Source organism: Electrophorus electricus, chromosome 6 (genome assembly GCF_013358815.1).
Source record: "Electrophorus electricus isolate fEleEle1 chromosome 6, fEleEle1.pri, whole genome shotgun sequence".
Lineage (NCBI taxonomy): Eukaryota > Metazoa > Chordata > Actinopteri > Gymnotiformes > Gymnotidae > Electrophorus > Electrophorus electricus.
The window spans coordinates 17,396,834-17,419,828 of record NC_049540.1 but is presented as its reverse complement, the minus strand read 5'-3'; the positions used below and the strand labels follow the sequence as shown (position 1 = coordinate 17,419,828).

At 43.2% G+C, this 22,995-nt stretch overlaps 1 protein-coding gene and 1 pseudogene across 1 annotated transcript; both read left to right on the top strand.

The window, feature by feature from the left end:
- The first annotated feature begins 1,324 nt into the window (after nt 1–1,324).
- On the top strand, nt 1,325–6,758 carry LOC113582329 (annotated as a pseudogene).
- A 7,107-nt stretch (nt 6,759–13,865) lies between these two features.
- On the top strand, nt 13,866–22,733 carry irs4a (insulin receptor substrate 4a). Its single transcript, XM_027018852.2, has 2 exons — nt 13,866–17,383; nt 19,657–22,733. The coding sequence occupies exons 1-2, from the start codon at nt 14,158–14,160 to the stop codon at nt 19,659–19,661; spliced, it is 3,231 nt and encodes a 1,076-aa protein (XP_026874653.2). The 5' UTR covers nt 13,866–14,157; the 3' UTR covers nt 19,662–22,733.
- The last annotated feature ends 262 nt before the right edge of the window (nt 22,734–22,995 follow it).

Genomic DNA, 22,995 nt, shown 5'->3' with positions numbered 1-22,995 from the left:
TTCTTAGCTCTTGTTAACGTGTTAGATATGACATCAAGCAACACAGTATAGCTATTCACTGCCAAAGTAACATGCTCTAACAACTAACATAAAGACCGTGGTCATAGGGATTATGGGAGAATCTTACAAGAATAAAGGGGGGGAATTAATATAAGGTCACTCAGACTAAATCTGCATTGCTGCCATACAACTGATAAAACTTGACTGAAGGGATTACATGCATGACAACCCACGAAAGCACTTTAATACACTGCTTTTTTATTTTGAAGCTAGTGTTTTTTAAACATTTTTTTGTTCATTTACATTTAAAAGCTTAGGGTTATACAGACATGTGTTTTGTGTTTTGGAAGATCTTTCATGGAGGGAAAGTGAAATATGTAGAATTTAACTTGAATATAGAAGCACTATACAGTTCTTCCTTTACCTCATTTGACATGGTAAGTGCATCTGACCAACATAAAATATTTATGGAATAATATAAATAGAACACTCTAGCAAGATCATAGCAAACAGGACATAGGGTTGGATAGTCTAAAAGTTGTATATGGTTCAAGGAGAAACCATATAATTGTAACTAAGAGACTCTACCAACACCAAAGAAGAATTCTACAAATAAACTATTGTAAATGAGATATACATTCGCAGCAATGTCAAATCCTTACATGTTCATTTTTACTCATCCACATACAATTGACATTCAGTTATTAGTGAATGAGCACTTCTCTTTCTCCATATGGAGTGGCATACAAGTTAATATATGTTAATTTGTATACCACTCATACTGTAAAAGTAATACTTGTTCTTAATTCTACATGCATATTTTATCATATAAGTAATTACACAAAGTACAATTCTAAGAAAACAGTCATCATATAATAAACCAACTTATTCAAATTACTATGTAAGCACTACAACAGAAGGTGCATTTGTCGACAATATACATTTGCCTATGATGTGTGGAAGTATGTGATCATCTAAATCAGATAAACTGAAATCTAGAGGAGATGAATCATGGATCTGAGCTGCTGCATTGGCAGCAGATTTATGAAATTAAGATAATGAAATTAAAAGATTAAAGTTCTTAAAATGCTGCACAATAGCATTGATTTTATGAAACTAAAAAAAGGGAAAACTCTATATCACTTTCCTTTTTGGCTTGATGGGATTACCAGATATTTCATCACACAAACTGAAGACAAGCTTTGTTAAACGCACACACAGTGATTTACATTCACTCTGGTTTACATGGCCTAAGGGTTAAGGGAAAAACACACTTTGCAGGGTAGCAGATCAGCCATCTTGCCCTGGGGTATGGGAGTTTGTGATGCTGCAGCTTCTCCAAAACTTCCAGTCCCTAGTATGGAGCTTAGTTCCCCTGTTTGTCTTAGCCAGTCTCAGCATCCCTCACATGGTTAAAGCTGTTGTCTTCAGGGTTGGTATGTTGGGGGCCTTGTGACCTCATATTCGCCAAGGCAGTGCCTGGGGTTGCAGCTATGGAGAGGATGAACAGGAATAATTTAGTACTGGCTCCCAATGCCATCTTTGACTATGTCATCGTGGAAGGAGACTGCCAGGCATCACTGAGCCTTCATGGATTACTATACCCAGGCTTCAGCTTTCTTACAGCTGGTGAACCCTGGTCTAATGTGAGGCTGCTTCTTTGATTGCCAAGGACTGGAACAAGGTGCTGTTATCTTGCTCCTTTGGGAACGATAAGGTTGAGCGATTGTGGAGGCACCCAGCTTTCGTCTGCACAGTGCTGTCTCCCGTTTGGGTGCTGTGGACTCTGGCACGCTACTTTGACTGAGCAAATATAGCCATCATAGCTTCTGCAGAAGACAAATGGATGGATACAACAAGGTAGATAATGCCTTGGGAAGCTATGGTTTGGCAGTCAGGGTGGTGCTGTCCACTGGAGGGTGGAGGAGCTTCGTAGTAAGAGAATCCGACAAAAAAGCAGACCAACCACCATGTAAAAATAATAATCTTTAGCTGTAGTACTAAGAAACCATCAGTATGCATTGCAATTTACCAACATGATTATGTCTCTTAAGTTGTGTTATTGACATTTGAATTCACAAATGCGGTCATTTCGGCTGGGTACCAGAGCAAATATTTATGCACACAGGGCTTAGAAAAGATGTTATTCAAACCACTGAAAAGAAGCTCAACTACACACCTGATCATGAGACATTTAGCAAGCTTACAGTATCTTGAACCTTATCTGTTTGCTCTTTAATTGTTAATCCTCCAGTGTTATTCTCTGCATGCACTCTGCCCTGATTTGTGGAATAACACACGAGCTGGTGTTAGAGAAGACCCTGGACATGAACTTCACTGATGGGAACCTGGTCTATTTGCCCTATGATACGCTGCTCTTCAACTTACCTTACAAGCAGGTGACTCATCCAGTACTGTGCAACAACAGTAAGGTAATGCTGGCCTACGATGCTGTAGTAACAATCACCATGGACTCACATGAGAATTCCTTCTACAAGGCCTGTCCAAAGAGCTCCCTGCATCACACCTCAGGAGAAAAAGTGTATCGGGCAGTACTGACCTTTATCTAATTAATTAAATATACTGGATCCTTGAGCATTATTATAGGAAGCTCATTTGTTCATAAAAAGACATTACATACCTTAATCTGAAGAAGTTCTCATCCACATGCCATATCTCTAAATTTTTGCAGTGGGCTTTACATTCAGATTTAGAGTACTAGAATATTAGAATGTCTTTGCATAGCACAGTAAACTCCGTTTCTACCTCCATGTAGCTGGTTCCTCTCTTTGGAACCATCTACACTTCCATAATTTTCATGGCTAATGCTCTGCAGAAAATAAAGGAACCCAACTGTCAGGGGCAAACATTGCCAACAATGTTGGAAACAAGGAATTCCAATGTTTCAATCAGAAGGTTCACACCAACGGTTCTGGAGTGAGCCTGTTGTTTAATTAAGTGTTTCTTCTGAGACCAGGGGTGAATCCTTTTCTATTGCTTGTGGTGTTCATGTTAGCCTTGCTTCTAACTTCACTCACAATCAGTGTTTGATATAGTAGAAGATATGTTCACTGCTATATTACCAACCAGCTCCAAATACATGTTTGCTAATCTTTTTCATTCAATGGCAGTGACCTGTTTAAAATATTGTAATATACTTATGTTTGCATGTCAAAAACAGAGAGTTTTTCTATTTCTCTTGACTCATTATGCAGACATCACAACACTCGATTGGTCAGAGGTCCCATCAAGATCCTCCTCACTCTGGAGGATGTGACTTTCATTAACTCCTTCCTCAGTCACAAGGTCAGTTCTATACTAAAGACATCAGTACTAAGGCAAACACACCTCTGGTTAAAATAAATAAAAAAATTAAAAAATGAAAAATCAATACATTCTGATAACATTTTTTCTTGTGATTGAATTTTAAAAATGAACAACAATGGAAATTCAATTACATTTAGGATTTGGCTACAGTCTATATTCATCTGTTGGTTACCTTTTTATCACTTTATGCGAGCACTGTGGAACAAACCAGAAATATAGACAAACACATTGATAAACAACAAGAACAATTAGCTAAAAAAGCAAGCAAACAGGAAAAGAAACATAAAATGAATTTGTTTCCAGGTGAAAGACTGCAAAGCAATTAAGATTTTCCCTAATTCTTCTGCTCTTTCTCAGATTAGACACAATAGTCTTTTAGAACACTTTTGGATGTTCTTGCATTTTTTCATTGGATTAGTAATTGTCTTCTGAAGATGGTTAGAGGTCCAATTTTTAAAAAATAAAATTAACAATGGACCTCTAAGTAAAAGCCTGAAAGCCTTGTGATTATCATAATCACATATTAACCCAGAACTGTCTGCAATCATCACTCTTAATTCATCTGGTTCAGAAGTTCAGCTTTGAAGGCAGTATAACAGAGATGGACAGGAGCATGTCATGAACAGAAAGCAGAATAAATTTACCCCTCTGCATCAGTGCTTCAGGAAATAATGCACCTGACAATTATCATTATGATTAATATTACAAAAGTTGTAGATATAGCTTGTCAGACTATTTTAATTATAGCATAGCATAAAATGTGTCATAACTAGCTTCACCCTCAGAGTTCTCAAATCTAATTTTTTACAGTGTTTTAAATAATAATAACATAAAATTCTGATGTGCTATTTATATGGTGTAACACTGCACTCAGCATTAGTAAAAATCTTGAGGAAAATGATTGGCTGAGAAGATACTAATCAATCACCCCACCTCCTCTTGAAATTCCATTTCAGGCTCCTGTGTGAAGCGTGTGTAGATGTGCTGGTGCTTATTGGGTGAAAAGTGTGGTTGCCTTTTAGATATGCCTTCATGCCCTTGCAACTTGCAGCAGCAATTGCATTAGGTCATTGCAACAGATTATGGGCCAATAGCATTAGGTCAGTGCAACATCTTATGGGCCAATTGTGTCTGTGGATTCTGCTGACACTGACTGTTGCCCAAACACATGAAAGGCACCCAACATGAGAATATCAATCTGGGGTCCTTCCTCAACTGCAATGTCTTTTCCATAGTGACAGAGTTCTGCTTTCGTGGCAATGTGAAGGACTTGCTTTGCAACAGGGACATCAAACTGGACTGGATGTTTAAGTCTTTCTTGTGGTTAGACCTTATTAAGGTATCCAGTAAGGGGTAAACATGGTAAAGTTGTGGATGAAATCATGGCTGTGTCTATGCGAATTGCACACTTACTGTATATAACTGAATTGGCTAATGGTTTAAAGCAAAATACTAGTGATAATAAAGCAGAGCCTGTTACCCAGGTTGGCCAGCCTGTGGGAAACACCAAGAAATGCCAAAACGTACTTTAGATAACCAGATTTTTAAAAGCTATCAAAGCCAAATCTGCAGAGATGACCACGGTCTGTTCCTAGTGCAAAAATCTGATTATTGTTTTACCTTAATTTGGATTTGTATGGCATGAAGTATTTGCTGGCCTTAGTCTAGCAAGTATACTTGCTTTTTATGTAACAGACCAAGGCCAGTAAATAGGCTCATGAAATCACGAAATAAATGTAAAAAAAAATTCTGAGGTCATACCAAGCACATGCTACTTATCTAAAATATATAGTGTCATATCTTCCTCTGTGTGTGTGTGTGTGTGTGTGTAGATCTGCTGTGGCCTTCTATATTGCTCCTGCGTGCTGCTCACCCTGCAGTGATGTCTACAGTTTCTCCCTCACCATGCAGGAGGTGGTGCTGAGAGGATCTCAATTCTTTATGCTCCAGACACCTGCTGAGGGTGAATCTTTAACCCAGCATGCAGAAACGCTTACCCACAAACAGTAACATTCTGAACAATGAATGAAAAACTATTAGGCAGAAATTAGTATGAAATGATTTGTATAACGATAACTGATGCTATTACACTTCTACTACTATTTTTGTGTGAAGTAACAGTTGGCTCTCTGAAGTCCTTGGTATATATTGCCACATTCAATGACATAAGATGTCAAGGGTAGTTCTTGGAAGGTGAACCCTGAACCCGGTGAAGCTCAGTTCTGTCTCTTCATTTGAGCTTGTTGCCAGGGGCAACTTGTGCTGGATATGAGAGTTTCATAATCCGTTCAGATATCAACTGTAATCTTGTCTATAAAAATAATACAGAACATTAAGAAGCCAGCCCGCTCCCACCCCCGACCTGAGCTAGAGATGGAAAAGAAGAAGACAGAGAAACTGTCACGCAGATGTTGCCTCCATGAGTGCCGCATGCTCCCGTTCTCACCGCGTGCTCTCACGACGAAAGCACGCCGATGCACAATCCACACACACACACAAATGCCCACACACACCAAACAGATGTATTCCCTTCTCACCATCCCTTTATTAATCAGACATGAAATAATTTATGCATCTTCATGCATCATTTCCATCAAAAAAGAACATTTCTGTTCTTCCAAGTAAGGAGTTCTTAGCTCCAGTCCTGCACAGATCTGCTGCCCAGAACAGTGGGTGCCCAGAGTTGTTATAGATTAGAGATTAAAGATGTTCACTGTATGTGTATCTTCCGTTTCAGATCTGTGGCTGAAGTCCTCAAAGTTGGCAGCACACTGGATCCAGAGTACTTTGACAGTGTGACGCTGTACTTCAGTGACATGGTGGGCTTCAGTGCCATTGCTGCCAATAATGAGCCCATTGAAGTGGTGGACCTGCTTAGTGACCTATACACCCTCTTTGATGTGATTATCAGAAACTACGATGTCTATAAGGTGAAATGAAACCTCCTGATTGTGTAAACATGAATGAAGAAATAACAATAGTACAATGTTCAAATTAGGCCTGTGCAACATATATAAAATGATGAAAAATTGGAAAAACAATTGCAAACAAAATGCAAACAAAAATTATTCCAAAATGATAAAAACAACCATCTTTCCATCTTATTATTTCATCTCTGAGTATGAAATAATAAGGTAAGTAAAATTTATTGCATACCTAGTTAATGGGGAAAAAAGATAGGATTAATGTACTCTTATTCACTTGTCCTTGGTGTTCCTTTGGAGAACATTGAAGCTGCATACATTGTGGCACCTGTTCCCAACAGTGACCACCACATCTCTGTTGTTACAGAGACAGCCAGCATGGCACTGGACATCCTCATTGCTGCTGGCACCTTTAAAATGGCTGACGTGCATGTGCACATCCGCAGAAGGGTCAGTAGGCTCCGCCCTGTCTTTGCCCCACCTCCCAGACATGCTATGTGTATCTGAATATCAACAAAGCCTGCCTCGATTTAAATGGTCCAGACAAACAACCGAAGCAGAGAACTGAGGTAGAAAATGTTCAGACTTGAGGAAAGTTACGACATCAGGTCAAAAAATGACACAGACTGGGTGTCTGGAATATTTGCTATATTCTGAAACAGAAAAGTCCTTTTAGCAAGTGGCTATTGTTTTTTAGGTCCATATGCGGCTGGAGTGGAGGGTCTCACAATGCCCCGGTACTTTCTGTTCAGTGAGACCATAAACATTGAGTCTACAAAAATAGAGTCTACAGGTACGCATAAGTCTCTCTACAAGCAAGCAATACAACAATGAAGAAGTGAAAAAGGTGTGGCTTCTCCACCACCCATTTCTGATGCACTGTTACCCAAGAGCAGAGATGAGGCAACGAGGTCGAACTGAAATTAGCACAGAATGTTATCAAGGTCTGCAGATACAGCAGATGTAACACCGTGAAAGATTGGATTTACTCTCATCTGTTTTGTTTTTGTAGATTCTTATTTTAGACAATGAACAACTTTTCATTGTTTGCAGTGGTGACTAGAGGCAATGATAGAGAAATCAGACAAGTATTATCTCTGAGGTAACAAAACATGTATTTTACAGTAAACAACTCTTGTTTTTTGTGTCAGTTTCCTGTGACTAAGACATGTATAAACATTAAGGAATCTTAATGGGTTTCACATACTTTGTGAATGTGTGGTGTGAAAGATAAACTTATTTAATAGAAAACTATCATTCTAAATTACAAGGATGCTTATATAAAAATGGTGCAGTGCTGTGCTGCCCTGAGAAAAAACCTGAACCTAAACATTTACCCATACCTAAGAATATAATATGTTAAAAATATATAGTATGTAGAAACATTGCAGTTAAAGAGCATGTGGCTGTCTACAGCATACCGTGTCCATGTGAGCAGCAGATCCTTCCTGAGCTGAAGGAAGGTTACAAGACACAGCTACTGGAAGAACAGTACTAAACGTGAAGACATAAAAAGGTTCAAAGGGCTTTAATGTCAAAGTTCAAGTTCAAAGTTCAAAGAGGCTTTATTGTCATTTCAGCTATATACAAGTACATAGCAAAAACCAGACAATGTTTTTCCAGGACAATGGTGCAACACAAAACAACAGTGCAAGAGACAACACGCTACACAAGTGCAAACAATCCAATACAGTGCAAAAATGTCAAACAATAAATACAGGACCAATACAAAAATACAAAATGAATAGACAGTGCAATTATTTAGTCCAGTACACAGTCCTGGGAATATGTAAAGTGAGTTGTGCATAGTAACATGCTATACTGAACATAGCAATTACCGGTAGCAGCGAGAACAGTTCAGAGTACAGTGCTGATTTAGTACAGTACTCTAGCAGCAAGTAGGATAATGTGCAAGACTGTAACAGGAGTGCATATTTTTTGTGTGATGTTCGACTTTAGCACTAGTCCGATGCAAAACAATGTGTGAGTGTGTGTATGGATCTGTATGTATGTATGTATGTGTGTGTGTGTGTGTGTGTGTGTGTGTGTGTGTGTGTGTGTGTGTGTGTGTGTGTGTGTGTGTGTGTGTGTGTGTGTGACTGTGTGTGTGACTGTGTATAAGCATGTGTGTATGTGTGTGTGTATAAAAGTGTCCATTTTTGGAATCTGAATTGGGATTGAAGTTAGCCAGAGTTCAGGAGTCTAATGGCTTCTGAGAAGAAGCTGTTGCACAGTCTGGAGGTGAGGGATCGGATGTTGCGGTACCTTCTTCCAGATGGCAAATGGGTGAACAGTTCGTGTGAGGGGTGTGTGGGTTCTTTCACAATATTGGTGGCTTTTCGGATGCAGCCTGTTGTATAGATGTCCGTGATGGAGAGAAGAGAGACCCCAATGATCTTCTCAGCTGTTCTCACTATTCTCTGGAGGGTCTTGTGGTCAAAGGTGGTGCAATTCCCAAACCAGGTAGTGATGCAGGTGCTCAGGATGCTCTCTATAGTACCTCTATAGAAGGTAGTGAGAATGGGTGATGGGAGATGGGCTTTCCTCAGCGTCCAAAGGAAGAAAAGATGTTGCTGGGCTCTCTTGGTGATGGAACTGGTGTTCAAGGTCCAGGTGAGGTTCTCCGCTAAGTGAACACCAAGGAACTTGATGTTCATGATGATCTCCACTGAGGAGCTGTTGATGGCAAGTGGGGAGTGATCTCACCTTGTTCTCCTGAAGTCAACAACCATTTGTTTTGTCTTGTCAACATTCAGATACAGGTTGTTGGCCTTACACCAGCTCACCAGTTCTCGCACCTCCTCTCTGTATGCTGACTCGTTGTCCTTGTTGATGAGACCCACCACGGTCGTGTCATCAGCAAACTTGATGATGTGATTCAAACTGTGCATTGCTGCACAGTCATGAGTCAGCAGTGTGAACAGCAGAGAGCTGAATATGCTGCCCTGGGGAGCACCAGTACTCAATGTGGTGGTGTTGGAAGTGCTGCTCCCGATCTGGACTGACCGAGGTCTACCAGTCAAGAAATCCAGGATCCAGTTGCAGAGGGAGGTGTTCAAACCCAGTAAGCTCAACTTTCCAATCAGATGCTGAGGAACAATGGTGTTGAATGCTGAACTGAAGTCTATGAACAGCATTCTTACATAGGTGCCTTTTTCATCCAGATGTGTGAGTGCCAGATGGAGTGTGGTGGCGATTGCATCATCTGTAGAGCGATTGGAGCGGTACATGAACTGCAGGGGGTCCAGAGAAGGGGGAAGCTGGGTCTTGATGTTTCTCATGACGAGTCTCTCGAAGCACTTCATGATGATGGATGTGAGTGCGACGGGACGGTAGTCATTGAGACACAACACCGTGGGCTTCCTAGGCACGGGGACGGTGGTGGTAGTCTTGAAGCATGTTGGGACAATGGTGCAGCTCAGAGAAATATTGAAGATGTCTGTCAGGACATCTGCAAGCTGCTCAACACATTCTCTGAGCACATGACCCAGGATGTTGTCTGGTCCGGCAGCTTTCCGTGGGTTAACTCCATGCAGAGTACGCCTCACATCAGCCGCAGTCACAGCACCTGGTCATTTTGGAGAGGGATGGACTTTTCCGCTGCAATGTTGTTCTGTGCTTCAAACTGTGCATAGAAATAATTCAGTGCATCAGGGAGGGTGGCATCACTGTCACAGAAGGTGATGTTTTCCTGTAGTCAGTAATGGCCTGAATGCCCGCCCACATTTGCCGTGTGTCACCAGTGTTTTTGAAGTGTCCATGGATCCTCTGTGCGTGAGCAAGCTTTGCTTCCTGATCGCACATGACAGTTTGGCTCTCACCTTTCTGAGATCCTCTCTGTCACCTGCTCTGAAGGATGAGTCACGGGTCCTCAGTAGCACGCGCACCTCAGCAGTCATCCATAGCTTCTGGTTGGGACATGTGATGATGGTCTTGGAGACAGTAACATCATCAATGCACTTGCTGATGTAGCCAGTCACTGATGCTGTATACTCCTCCAGGTTAACAGTGTCAGTAGCAGCCTCCTTGAATGTGATCCAAGTCGTCTGCTCAAAACAGACCTGAAGAACAGAGATGGCTCCTGCTGGCCAGGTTCTTACCTGCTTCAGAAGCAGTTTCGAGCGTCTGACGATCGGTCTATATGCAGGGATCAACATTACCGACATGCACTCAGAGTATCCGAGGTGGGGGCGGGGCTCCACCCGGTACGCACTGGAGATGTTTGCGTAAACAACATCCAGAGCCTTTGCTCCTCTCGTTGCAAAGTTCACATGTTGATGGAATTTAGGCAGTACTGACTTGAGATTTGCACACTCCATCTGTCTAAGAGCTGGTCATCCATGTTGCTGCCTCTTTTTACAATATACAATTTAAAGTGTAGGGCCTGTTTTTGCTGATTGCTGTGCTTAGAATTAGCTTCAGACACTGTACCTGGTTAATATGGTTGAGAAGCACAGTTTCATAGACATAAGTCTGTTTTATAACTGATAGCTTTAAATAAATTTTGCTTTGGTATTCATGTATTTTCCCATACACAAGCTTATAGTTCTACATGCAATGTGGTAACTATTAGCACTCCTGTCATGTCACCTGTTCCTATCATGACAGGGCAAAGGATTAGAGGAAACGTACTTTCTTGTGGGTAAGGATGGGTTCATTAAACCACTGGCTAACCCACCGGAGCTCTAGGTGTTCTGAGCCAAGTCCTTTTTTTAGGAGTAGCTACCCTTGTTCCTGGAAGTAATAGCACCCTACATCACCCTATAGCACCCTGTAAGCACTTGCAGGATCCTTTCGGAAACTCGAACTGCAATGCACAGTTTGCTCAGTTTGGGTTAGCACACCAGAAGTTACTTCAAGATTCCAAAATTTGAACACACCTTGAATGTATACTGACTGCTTATCTAAAGTATGTTGATCATTCATCTAAAGCCTTAAATAGTCATCTTTTTCTTTCTTTCTTTGCTTTTGCATCTTCAAGTATTTTTTTGCTTTCAGAGCTTCAGTCCCTCAGCCAACAAGCAAAGCTGGTGCTACATTCGGCTTGTTTACTGTACCGCTTCAGTATATCTTTCAGACAGTTGACCCACAGCCTACAGATGGAGGAAACAGCTCAACACAAGACGAAGCAAGCCAAAGCACAGCTAGCCAAGAAGAAATGAGTTAATGCATGGATGGCAACATTACATCACATCCATGACCTCCAACTGCCTGGAAAAGCATCAGCCTTCTTATCTCTGCTCATCTGAATGCTGTTGAGTTCTTGTTTCCTTTGCCATGCTTTTTGTCACTGTTTGGTGTCTCAGATAGGTCAGTCATACACACATACATTAATACATAAATTATCCAGAATGATATGTGTTGCATCACGAAAGCCAGGTGTCGATAATGAGCCAGAGCGTGGCATTGCTGATTCACAGTCTAGATCCAGCCCATCTTTAGTCTCGGTTTCTGATTAGGCTATATCACATTAGGCTACATAAACTATCACATTTTCTGCAGTAAAGGGCCTCTCATGGGCTTGACTGATCAGGACTCTTTTGAGGGTCACTGTGACTGACAGCTAAGCTGTCAACATGACCAAGTGCAAGTTGTAGGTTAGGTGAAAGTTTTACCTGGTAAAGATGTCTGCATAAATACTTTTTTTTTTTTTTCTATTTGGGCATTGATATTCCAGTTATGGGAATGGCATCAACAGGCTTTTGAGTATGGAAGAAAGGGGTTAACCATGGTCAGTCTAGTCCAAAACACAAGTCATAACAGTAAACAGGATTGATCCTGAAATGCTGGGTTTAAGACATTTTATGATCAAGGCTTTGGTATACACTCATCGATGTCAGCTTCTTCCTTTCCATCTCCTTATTCCAACATCCTCCTACATAGTACCTTGAAATGACTAATCTGTGCAGTTCCACAGTCCAGATCCTTAGTTTCAGGCCTAGCTGAGAGAGGTCTCTCAGAGGGGGGTCCAGCATTCACTGATGCACAGTTTTTCACTGCCTTGCAGGTGGGAGATGCAACGGCACTTCCAGCAGAGGCACCAGAGGGTGGTGAGAAAGCACACAGGCACGTGTGTCACAGCTGCCCAGCGGAGTTCTCACTGGGGTGACCGTTATCCGTTATCTCTGATTTCCGACTTTTGATAGCCACCATTATGGCATTGCTGCGAGCCATGTCTGTGATCGGCTGACATGGACCTCTAAGAGAAATGCCAAGAAATCCAGAAATGCCTAGCTCTGCACTAACTCAGTAAACGCTCTTCTGAGCAATTTTCTAAATGAGCATCTAGCATGTTTTGTTTCATTGGAGGTTACTTTACAATGGACATACAGATTCATTACTAGACGAGGTGTGCCAGAGTTGAAGGGTGAGCACCTTTGGGCAACCGGAGATCGGATACTTCCGTAAAAGGCTCTTCAAATGAATTTGGCTGTAATGTTTATAAATAGCCCTATTACACTAAGGCAGAAAGGGCTCATACTCGGTTCTTGCCAATTAACCCAGTTCCCTCAGTTCGTTGAGTGGGTGTGAACCTGAACTTCGGGAGGAGTGTAAAAACCTGCTTATAGTTTCACAGCTTATAACAAGAAGAGATGTTGAACTGATTTGCATTTGGTATTTCAGCACCAGGGTCATATTTTCCTTTAGTTTATTGTAAATACTCAGGTGACAATGCATTGCTAAGTGATGTTTTGCACTTCAGTGTGGGGGTGGAGTGGGGCGGGGTGGGGGCCTTCATGTCCTTTCATGCAGAACCATGGTACTGCCCACTTTAGTGTTCCTTCTATACTAATACCCGATTCAACATATCATCTATATATCATTATTGATTGTACTAGAACAAGGAAAAAAAAAATAATGTCTAATAAACAAACAGATCAATAAATAAATAAACAAATGAGCCTCCAGGCCTGGATCTAGACATCCCTTTGTGTCCAGCCCTGTAAAATGGGTATGGGATTCCTGTTGTACTGTCAAACAATCAGCTGAATGTAGAACTCCGATACGACAGAAATAATTCACTAAAACTACCCAATTAAAAAGAAAAAAAAAGATATTAAAAAAATTCAAGCTGCAGTATTTTTTGTTTGTTCATTCGTTTATTTATTTGTTTATGAATAATGTATTTTCCACTATCCACAACTCAAAACAATTCGAGATCAAAAAGTTCAATGCACACAAGATTAAATAAAGATGCACAGTGGATGAATCCAAATAAATAAATACATTTAAACAAACAAATTAATACTCTAACCGAGCGGGAGACAGAGGAGCGTGTCTGCGAGTATAATGCAATCGTGTAAAAAAAATAACAAAACGGCGACCATTAGACCGTCATACAATTTAATTTTCCTTGATTAAGTGAAACAACGATGTGGTCGACCCCCCATCCTTCGCCTTTTCTGTCTCCTTTTGGTGCCTCGTCCTTATTCTCATTACAAAGATATTTTTCCAAGCACCACCTCTGTCTGTACACAGGGCTAGACACTCCAGAAATCTCCAATCGAATGGAGGCGGCTGGTGGATTGATTAATCAGATTGGATTAAAGCAATGTCAGTCATACTGTCTGGCCAGTCATGAGCCGCGGCTTTCCCCCGTTCACCCTGAACTATGCGCTGACGTTGTTGTCACGTGATGTTTTCGCTGGGTTGTAGTGATGTGTAGCCACCATGAGTGAAGGGGGAGAAATAAAGATTGATAATGGCAACGAGCGATTACGGTACGTCTGCTAAGATGCAACGTTTTGTCGTGCATTTTGTGATGAAGATACACTGGGACATTACATCAAACAGTGGTGAGGATTACTTAAACGAGTGAATCTTATCTGAAGCTATAATCCTGCAACCAAAAATGGGCCGTGCATCAGTGTAACCAAGGTAAAGTGACCTTTAATTGCATTGTCCCATGGAAGATTTGCCAGATTTCCAAAATAACGGCGTTATGTTGACACTGGAGGCGCAACCGCGTCGCGTTGTCACAAAAACCGCGGCGGCCGCGACCGACGGCGATACCTCTGCCGGAGAGGCTCCATCCTCCTCCTCCTTTCCAATCAATAACAGCGGCTCCCGCTTGCCCGTACACTTGACGGCCTCCGCTCATCAAGGTCCCCAGCCGAGGAGGCACCACGCGCCTTATCATTTCAGAGTCCATCATCTTTTCCCAGACGAGAATACTCAGGATCCTCTGATGAGAAGAAACCTACCCGCACTTCAGTATAAGGTGCATGACTCTGCCTTCTGCCGCGTTCTTAGCGCTGATACAACTGCTGCTGCTATTGCCGCTGCCGCCGTTTGTTCGGGCGGCGTGGACAGAGACATATGGAAATGTGGCCATCTCAGAAAGCAAAAACATGGCCACAAGAGGTTTTTTGTCTTGAGAGGTCCCAGCAACCTTGGGCCTAGTCGCCTGGAGTACTATGACAGTGAGAAAAAATTCCGAAATGCACTCAAAGCTGCTGCCTCAACTGCCAGTGTTGCATGCCCTCCTAAAAGGGTTATTTACCTATCCCAGTGTTTTACAGTCAACAAGAGGGCTGATGCTAAGAACAAATACCTCATTGCTCTTTATACTAAAGATGAGTACTTCGCTATGGTGGCTGACAGTGAGCAGGAGCAGGAGGATTGGTACTTGGCCCTCACTGAACTAATGACTGAGGGTAAAAAGGGGCAGCTGGATACCGATGAATTAGACGACGGCTATGGGACAATTTCACCTGGAACCATTTTCAAGGAGGTGTGGCAGGTGAATGTGAAACCCAAGGGTTTGGGGCAGACCAAGAATTTAATGGGGGTGTACCGTCTGTGCCTTTCCGCCAAGACAATTCACCTGGTGAAGCTGAATTCGGAGACCCCTGCTGTGAACCTGCCATTAATGAACATTCGCCGCTGTGGCCATTCAGAGAGCTTCTTCTTCATTGAAGTGGGACGCTCCTCTTCCATTGGGCCAGGTGAGATCTGGGTGCAAGTGGAGGACTCTGTGGTGGCACAGAACATGCACGAGACGATTCTGGACACCATGAAGGCTCTGAAGGCCTTCCCAGACTTTAGGCCGCGAAGCAAAAGCCAGTCCTCTGGGACCAATCCTATCCCCTTCATCACGACCCGCCGGCACTTCGGCAACCTGCCCCCCAGCCAGACCGGGCTGCAGCGCCCCTCCAGGACTGATTCAGTGACAGACACCCCTCCCACAGGAAAGGGTAAAGGAGGGCGGGGCCAGCGCTACCGCACTTCCAGTGAGGGGGAGGGGACCTCAGACCGACCTCTCAGCTCGGGCACAGGCAGCCTGGTGCACCTGAACACCCCCTGCCTGAACGTGGGCCGGGAGGAGAGCAGTGGCTGCTGCGCCCATGCCTCGCCTGGCTACGCCCACCACACCCGCTCCGCCTCCCTCCCCGTGTCGCATTTCCTGTCCGCCACCAGCCCCATCAGTGTTTCCAGCAGCAGCGGCCATGGCTCGGCCTCAGACACGCACACTCGGCCCTCCAGCTCCTCCATCTGCGGTTCCCCCAGCGACGGAGGCTTCAACTCCTCTGACGAGTTTTGCCCCAGCCCTTGTGACTTTAGGTATTTCCGTGCAAGCAGCAGCACCCCCGAGTCCCACGGGAACACGCCGCCCGTCAGGGAGGAGTACCGGCTGGTGGACTACATGGCCATGGACTGGCACAAAGACTCACAGGGTGGACCAAGGACCTTTGAGGAGGAGAGCAGTTATATGGAAAGGACGTTCCTCAAGCTCGCACATTCCTCCAAGCCAAAGCCAGGCAATGGTTTAGGCGTTATGCAGCAGAAAGCGACGCAGACCTCATCTTCATTAGATGAATCCAGCCCCGTGGAGTCGAAACGGTACCCACTCTGCTCTTGCCTCCTTAAAGCAGGCTATAAGTCTTACTCGGAGTTACATCACCCAACCAGGCCTCCCTCGCTCAACTCTGACGGTCAAAAGAAACTGCCTAAGGATGAAGGCTACATGCCCATGATGTACAGCATGCTCCCCACTCCTAATGCAGACTACACCCCTATGCAACCCAGAGCAAATCACCCGGCTACCCTGGACATTCATCCCTGCGCTTCGCAACAGGTGGACACGCTTGGGTACATGGTGATGCTGCCCGGCGACAGCCCCTCACCGGGACTAAGCAGTCCCTCCGGCATCAACCAGCCGGAGTACGACGACTACATGGACATGTCCCGGACAGCCGCCACAGACGTCTATTCCCAGGCCTCCCCCGAAGGCCGCAGGTCTCGCGGTTCTTACTTCTCGCTGCCTCGTTCCTACAAAGCTCCATCTCGTGAGAACTGCGAGCAGAGGGAATACATCGCCACGTCCCCAGCTGATCCTCCCAGCCCGCCCAGCCTGGGGGAGTACATCCACATGGATTTTGGGGAGCGGCATCCTCTCGCCGCATCATCGCCATCAGCTGCGGACACACCCCTCGTGACGAACGCCCAGCCCTGCTATCAGCTGTGCTGCTCCTCGCCAGAACACGCCTACTTGGGTCTGAACATGGACAGTCTCCTGAAGGACCGCCCACCACGGCACTCGCTCGTGGCTCCATGGAACCCTCCGAACTACGCGCGCCCCTTGGCGTGTGCCTATGGTCAGGCTCAGACCGAGTTCGACCCTGAGAAAATCCGCGGTGGATGCCGAGGAGCCGAGAGCCCCTTGCCGATGATGCAGCACCTCTGCATCTCCGAAAGGCCGCCCAGTCCTCAGATGGAGCCAAGGGTGGTCCGGGCGGACCCGCAGGGCCGCCGGAGACACAGCTCAGAGACCTTCGGCTCCTCACCTGGCAGCAGTGCCAATGTCTGCGGTGTCAGAGCCTCCGCCAACCTCGGTCTTGCGGAGAGCGGAAGGTGGCAGAACTCTGCCTCTTTTGACAGTGTGTGGTCACACACAGACGATCAAGGATCTCCCGACCCTGTCGTCCTCCCTGCTAACTGTGTCACTGGAGGGAACCACCGAAACGCTTCATCCAGCTACCTCAACTACATTGCTCTGGACCTGAGGGATGTCCCCAGGAACACCCGCAACGCCCCCCCTCCGCACCCAGCTCGTGGGACCCTCCAAGAGAGCGAGGCCTACGCTGGTATAGATTTCTCCATGTCAGGAGGACACACTACTGCCTCAAAAGGTTGGTTGTATTTCTGCCTCCCATTATGCTACAAGTTTAGTGACAACTAACCTGGCAAACGCATGCGTTTTGTTTCCAAACGAACTTTGCATTTGCCTTTGAAACTGCTTCATTAATTGATGTTTTAGCATGACAGCTAGTGTAAATGAATAGTTGTCAAGTGAGTCATCAACATTAGTACAATAAGTACTGTATTCTAGATCACTTTGGCTGTGTAATGTTACTGTCCTACTTATTTCAGCTCTAATTTTGTGGTATACTTAAATGTGTCTGTCTTCTTTGATATGCTTTTTTTGATATGAAATGGCTGTGATTACAGTATCTTAAGCAGAGTTCAAAGGAGGAGGGCCCTATTGACGATGAATAACTCTTAGTGACATACAATGAAACACCAAAAAGAAGAAGGACAAAGTCCTGTTCTTCTAAAAGGACAGAGTCCTGTTATGCTAAAGACATGGAGTCACCTTTTTGTTTTGATTGTTGACAAACTGCAACGACAGTTATTTGACTTTTTGTTTGGCACCAAAACTTTGTACCTGTTAAGTAGATAATCATATTTTTGACACTTTGCAAGTCTGCGCAAGACAGACAGTATGGCTTTGTGAGTCCACATTAAAGACAAGCACATGCAGTTGGCATATAGTATTGTCATTTTCCTGTTCAGACATAGCTATTATATGAATAAGACTGAATTGTGCATTTGCATGTGTTTTTGTGGTTATGGATTATATCAAGTATGCCCCCCTCTCTCTCTCTCTCTCACACACACACACACACACACACACACACACACACACACACACACACACACACACACACACATTCCAAGCATCCCTCATCTGTGTCTCTAAGAATGTCCCCCGGGTCTCTCTTGTTTTCCAGCTATACTTTTGCATTACACTTCCATTACATTTAAGGAGCAGGCTTTGCTCCTCGTCCCTGCCCGTTAGGAGGAAATGAGCTAATTTTCACTACTCATCATGTTTTCCATAGTAGACACACACATAAGAATTCCATAGTATATACACACACACACACACACACACACACACACACACACACACACACACACACACACACACATCCCATGGTGCATTCAAATAAGTTTTCCTTCTAGTAGTATGTGAGGGTTGTGCATTTTTATTGAGCCTATTAAGAATGTATCATGGCATATACACACTACATAACAGTTTAAGATCTTTTTTTAAATAAGCACTTTATATCACATTAATCACTTATATATGGATATCTGGAGTATTGGAAGGATGTTAACTTTCCACATGCAAACTGCATCATCAACAGCACGCAGCACACTTTTATTGCAGACTGCAATGTTAATGGTTACAAGCATCGGAGAATTAAAAGACGACAGTGTTTTACAGTATTGCTCCAATAAACCAATCCTTCATCCTCTCACACACACATAGGTGACCGGCTTCTGGAATTCAAGCATCCATCTATGCATACTGTACCTTACCATTAACTCTGTCAATTTTACATAGTGATATTTGGGATTTTCATATTGCGCACCTGTGGTTGTTGGAGACTAGCAGCGGTCCGATGGCTTGAATGCATTACTGAGTTCAGAGTGTTACTGCTATCTCAGTCCATTAAGTGGAGGTTCTACATGGTGTTTGCTGACCTCCATGACATGTGGACTAGGTTTTTTGTGTTCTGTGGCTTTATTTAAAAAAATGATAAAGTAAAACTATTGACTTGTGAACCAAGGAGTCCCGTGTGTGTTTCCTTCACATCTCTCAATCTTCCAGTCTCCCACCATCATTTTTACCATTGTGATTGTCACTGTCATTTTCATTGTCGTTGTCATCATCATTACCTATTTAATATATTTGATTTAATACAGCTTTCTAAAAGTGTCACGTAGTCTGGAAATGTGAGGCCACAATGCACATATGTTGACTTACCCGGAACTGCGTTTCTATGCAGTTGTATACCAATGATGCTTCCAAGGAAGAGCATGTAGAGTTATGGGAGCACAGGAAAAGTGTAACATTTAATTTTTAAGTAGTTAGTGACATGAAACTGGGGGTGTGAGTACAACAAATTATGATGTTTTTGCTACATTTTCAATTATGCCATTTACTTTTCCCTTTCCCACATGCATAAGAGCCCTCAAATCTTGTTTTAAGTTTTGAAACAAGTTCTACTTGAGAAACATAAGTTACATGTTTAGGCTCAAATAAACTCATTGAGTTTTGATTGAGCCTGTACTGTATTGTAAGGTATTGACTCTCTCTCTCTCTCTCTCTCAGAGTGAGCTAATCAAGCGCAGAGTGGGTATCAGGACATGGGAACTCTGGAATGCAGAAGAGGAAGCTGCCTCATCCTCCTCATCCTCCTCCTCCTCCTCATCAGACCTCTGTCTGCAAAGACTGCAAAACTGCACAACCTCTTTTGCTCTGTATCTTCTACATAACTGCCTCAAACCGGTTCCATGTTTTGTTTAGTTGGTTTTTTTTCTGTTAAAAAAACAATTTATTTATTTTGTTTGATGACAGTTATTGTTTACTTGAGTGGCTGCGCTGAGTATTATTCTAAGTCAGAACTGTGAACGCCAACCAGACGTATAGCACTTATTAGTGTCCCTTTATGGCACTATTCATCACTAAAGTCCTTATTTACAGTCCATCAGTTTGTTCCTCACAAAATCTGCAAGAATTTTGTAAATAGGAGGAGCCTGTATATCAAATAACATTTTGTAAAATGTGCCAACTACTTAGTAGTCCATTCACACATACACACACACACACACACACACACACACACTCATATATACTGTATATCTCTTGTTTATTTATATTGATTTCTATTTGTATGAATGGTGCATTTTTTTCAGGGAGCATTTAGTTGCTTGCAGATCCTGCACATTGTAAAGAGGTTTAAGCTGACCACACAGACCACCTCTGTAAACACTTATGGTCATTTTTACTGTACAGCTTCAGACTATGGACAGCGGGGGGGTTTGGTTACCGCTGAGGGTCTGGCTGCACCAGCCCCGTGTCCCCTGACGCTGTGCTCAAGCCGAGCTCTCATTCCCACAAAGCCGTGCGAGGACACCAAGCAAGTCGTTCAAAATTCTCATATCAGTATCTGATAGGAAAAAAGAACCACGCCTGTAATTAAATGTTTCACCTGCCTTAGAAGCTTACGTGCATCTGCTGTGGCAGTAAACGAGCTTGAGCCTAGATTGGAAGCGCTGACCTGATCTTTGTAGTGGATTATAGGTTGAATTGTCTATATGGAGACGGCACGGACGTGTGGCACGCTCTCGTGTCCAAGTCCTGAGGGGAGTGAGTAAGTAACTCCCATCTTGTCTCTGCTCCCAGAGTGTCCGTGAGTTGCAAGTTTTGCAATGATGAGCGACATGTATGACATGGAATATCTCACTTAACGCCACGCTAAACAGTTTCTTAAGATGCAGCTAGCACTTTGTAGGCACTAGATAACCCAGTGTTTCTAATTCACGTGGATGCTACCTCCTGTGCATATGATTGAAAGTATATCTGATATGACGCAGTTAGTTTGTCTTCGTTGAAGACCTAAGGGTGAAAAAATCAGCTTAGTATTGCTGTAACTGTAGATATGTCTTGAAGTCACAAAGTGGAGCATTTGGTTATAATGTAGGAGGTTGTAGTAAATAAGGGGAACCTCTGTTGATACCTGTCAGCGCTGGCAGAAAAGGGGCGGGTCAAAGGGCATCGGGGTTGTCTGCCAGCATCCGCTGTGCTTATAAAAACCCATTGTAGCCTGGGAAAAACGAGACCACAAGTATTTTGCCACTCTAACCCGAGACCCGCCTGGTAGGCACGTGGTTGCCTTTCCTTTTTGGCACCTCGCTCGTCGTGCCCATGCTCCCAAGTCGTGAAAGCAGAAGATACACAAAACATCTTGCCATTCCATAGCAGCAGAAAACACCAGGGTGCTTTGTGTTTACTTGAGCTGCAGCTGTGTAGCTTACTGTTGACACTGATTTTTTTTTTAAATTTATTTATTTTTAATTGAATCGGCGGGAGGTAGTTGGAAGTGTTAAACAAAAATAGTTGACTGGACAAAAAGTGATGTTTACTGAACTATGAGGTTTCGTTCTTGCATATTTCGTGTTTCGTATCTCAAAACCGATGCACCATGTTACACAGCTGGATTCTGCGCGGGTACTGTACATCAACTGTTCACGCTCTCATCCATCCAATGCACGGTACATGCTGTAACCTACTGATCTACACAATGCTCTGTTTTGTATGTTGGTTATTAATTTATTTAACATGTTTATTTATTGAATCAAATGCAGTGATTTTCATTGTTTGTGGGACAGATTGTACAGAGCATTGCTGGTGATTGCAATTATATTAATATATAGCTCACAGAGAGGGAAAAAATTGTGTAAATATGACGTTACTAAGATCATGTGTTTTTCACATCTGTCTTTTTTATTTTTATTTTTAACTTTTTTTAATCCTTATTTTTATGAAGAGTTTTAACCGTCCCTTTCTTGCCTGTACCTGAAAGCTTTATATGAAGAGATGTTGGGTAGAGGTCGTGGTTGAAAGCTGTGTAGTAAGCAGTGTTAGCTTTACAGTAGTAGTCCAGATGATGTTGGGACAAAGCTGTATGTCAGTGACTTCTCCATCCGTTTCCACGGCAGCTCCCTCGCGGCTGTTCACTTTCTTTCACTAGCTTTTGTGTCATACTATCGTGTCATGATATTGCGTTGCTTTAATGTATGTAATATGTGAAAAAGGGGGAAAACTGTAGTATGCCGTTTCTTGGGACTTTTTTTTCCACAATAACCACAGTGACGACCTGAAATTAATCAAGCTTGTGTTTTGTACCTTGGGCTCTCTTGTGGAGCTAGAGTTCGGGATGCTCGTATTGTTTGGAACTGTGCCAAGTTTATTTGCCTTTTTTTCGATTACTGAAAGGAAGAGGGGGCGATAACGCAGAGGAAATCTGATTTGGGCGGAGTGTGTGTTGACGATTTGCCGTTTGTTGCTCCTGAGGATCCCAGTCAATGCTCACGTCTGCTGCTTAAAAGTTTGTGATTGAGCTGAACCATGCTGATAGTGCTGACTGAATCGGATCATTCGAAACACCGTCTTCCTTTGTAAATATTGTAATTTTTGATATCCCTTTCTCGTTGATCATGCTACACAGCACCCACTTTCCTTGATTTAAGAACGAGGGTGTCTGAGGATTTTAATTCGTTTTATTTATGTATTTTTTGTCAGTTCTACATTTTTATATATTATTTTTGGTGTATATTTATCAAATGGGTTTTGCTTGTCATAGAGCTATTGCAATAAAAAAAGTGCCAAGGTATTCTTGACTGTGACTAATGTTTGTGTGGTGTTTTTTTTTTATCAGATGTTTGTTATCTAGCATGATGCAACATTGCTCTAAGATGTGTTAAGACTAGATATATCCGACTAAACGCGTCCTACACAAAATATCCCTTTTCTATAGCAAGTTGATAAGTGCTGCCATCTGCAGGACAAAGTCAAGATCGTGTTTTGGGTCTCATTATGCAACAGCCTCCCACTGCAACAAACAAAGAATCCCCGCCCCCCTTTCTGTCAAAGAAAGGTCCGAAAACA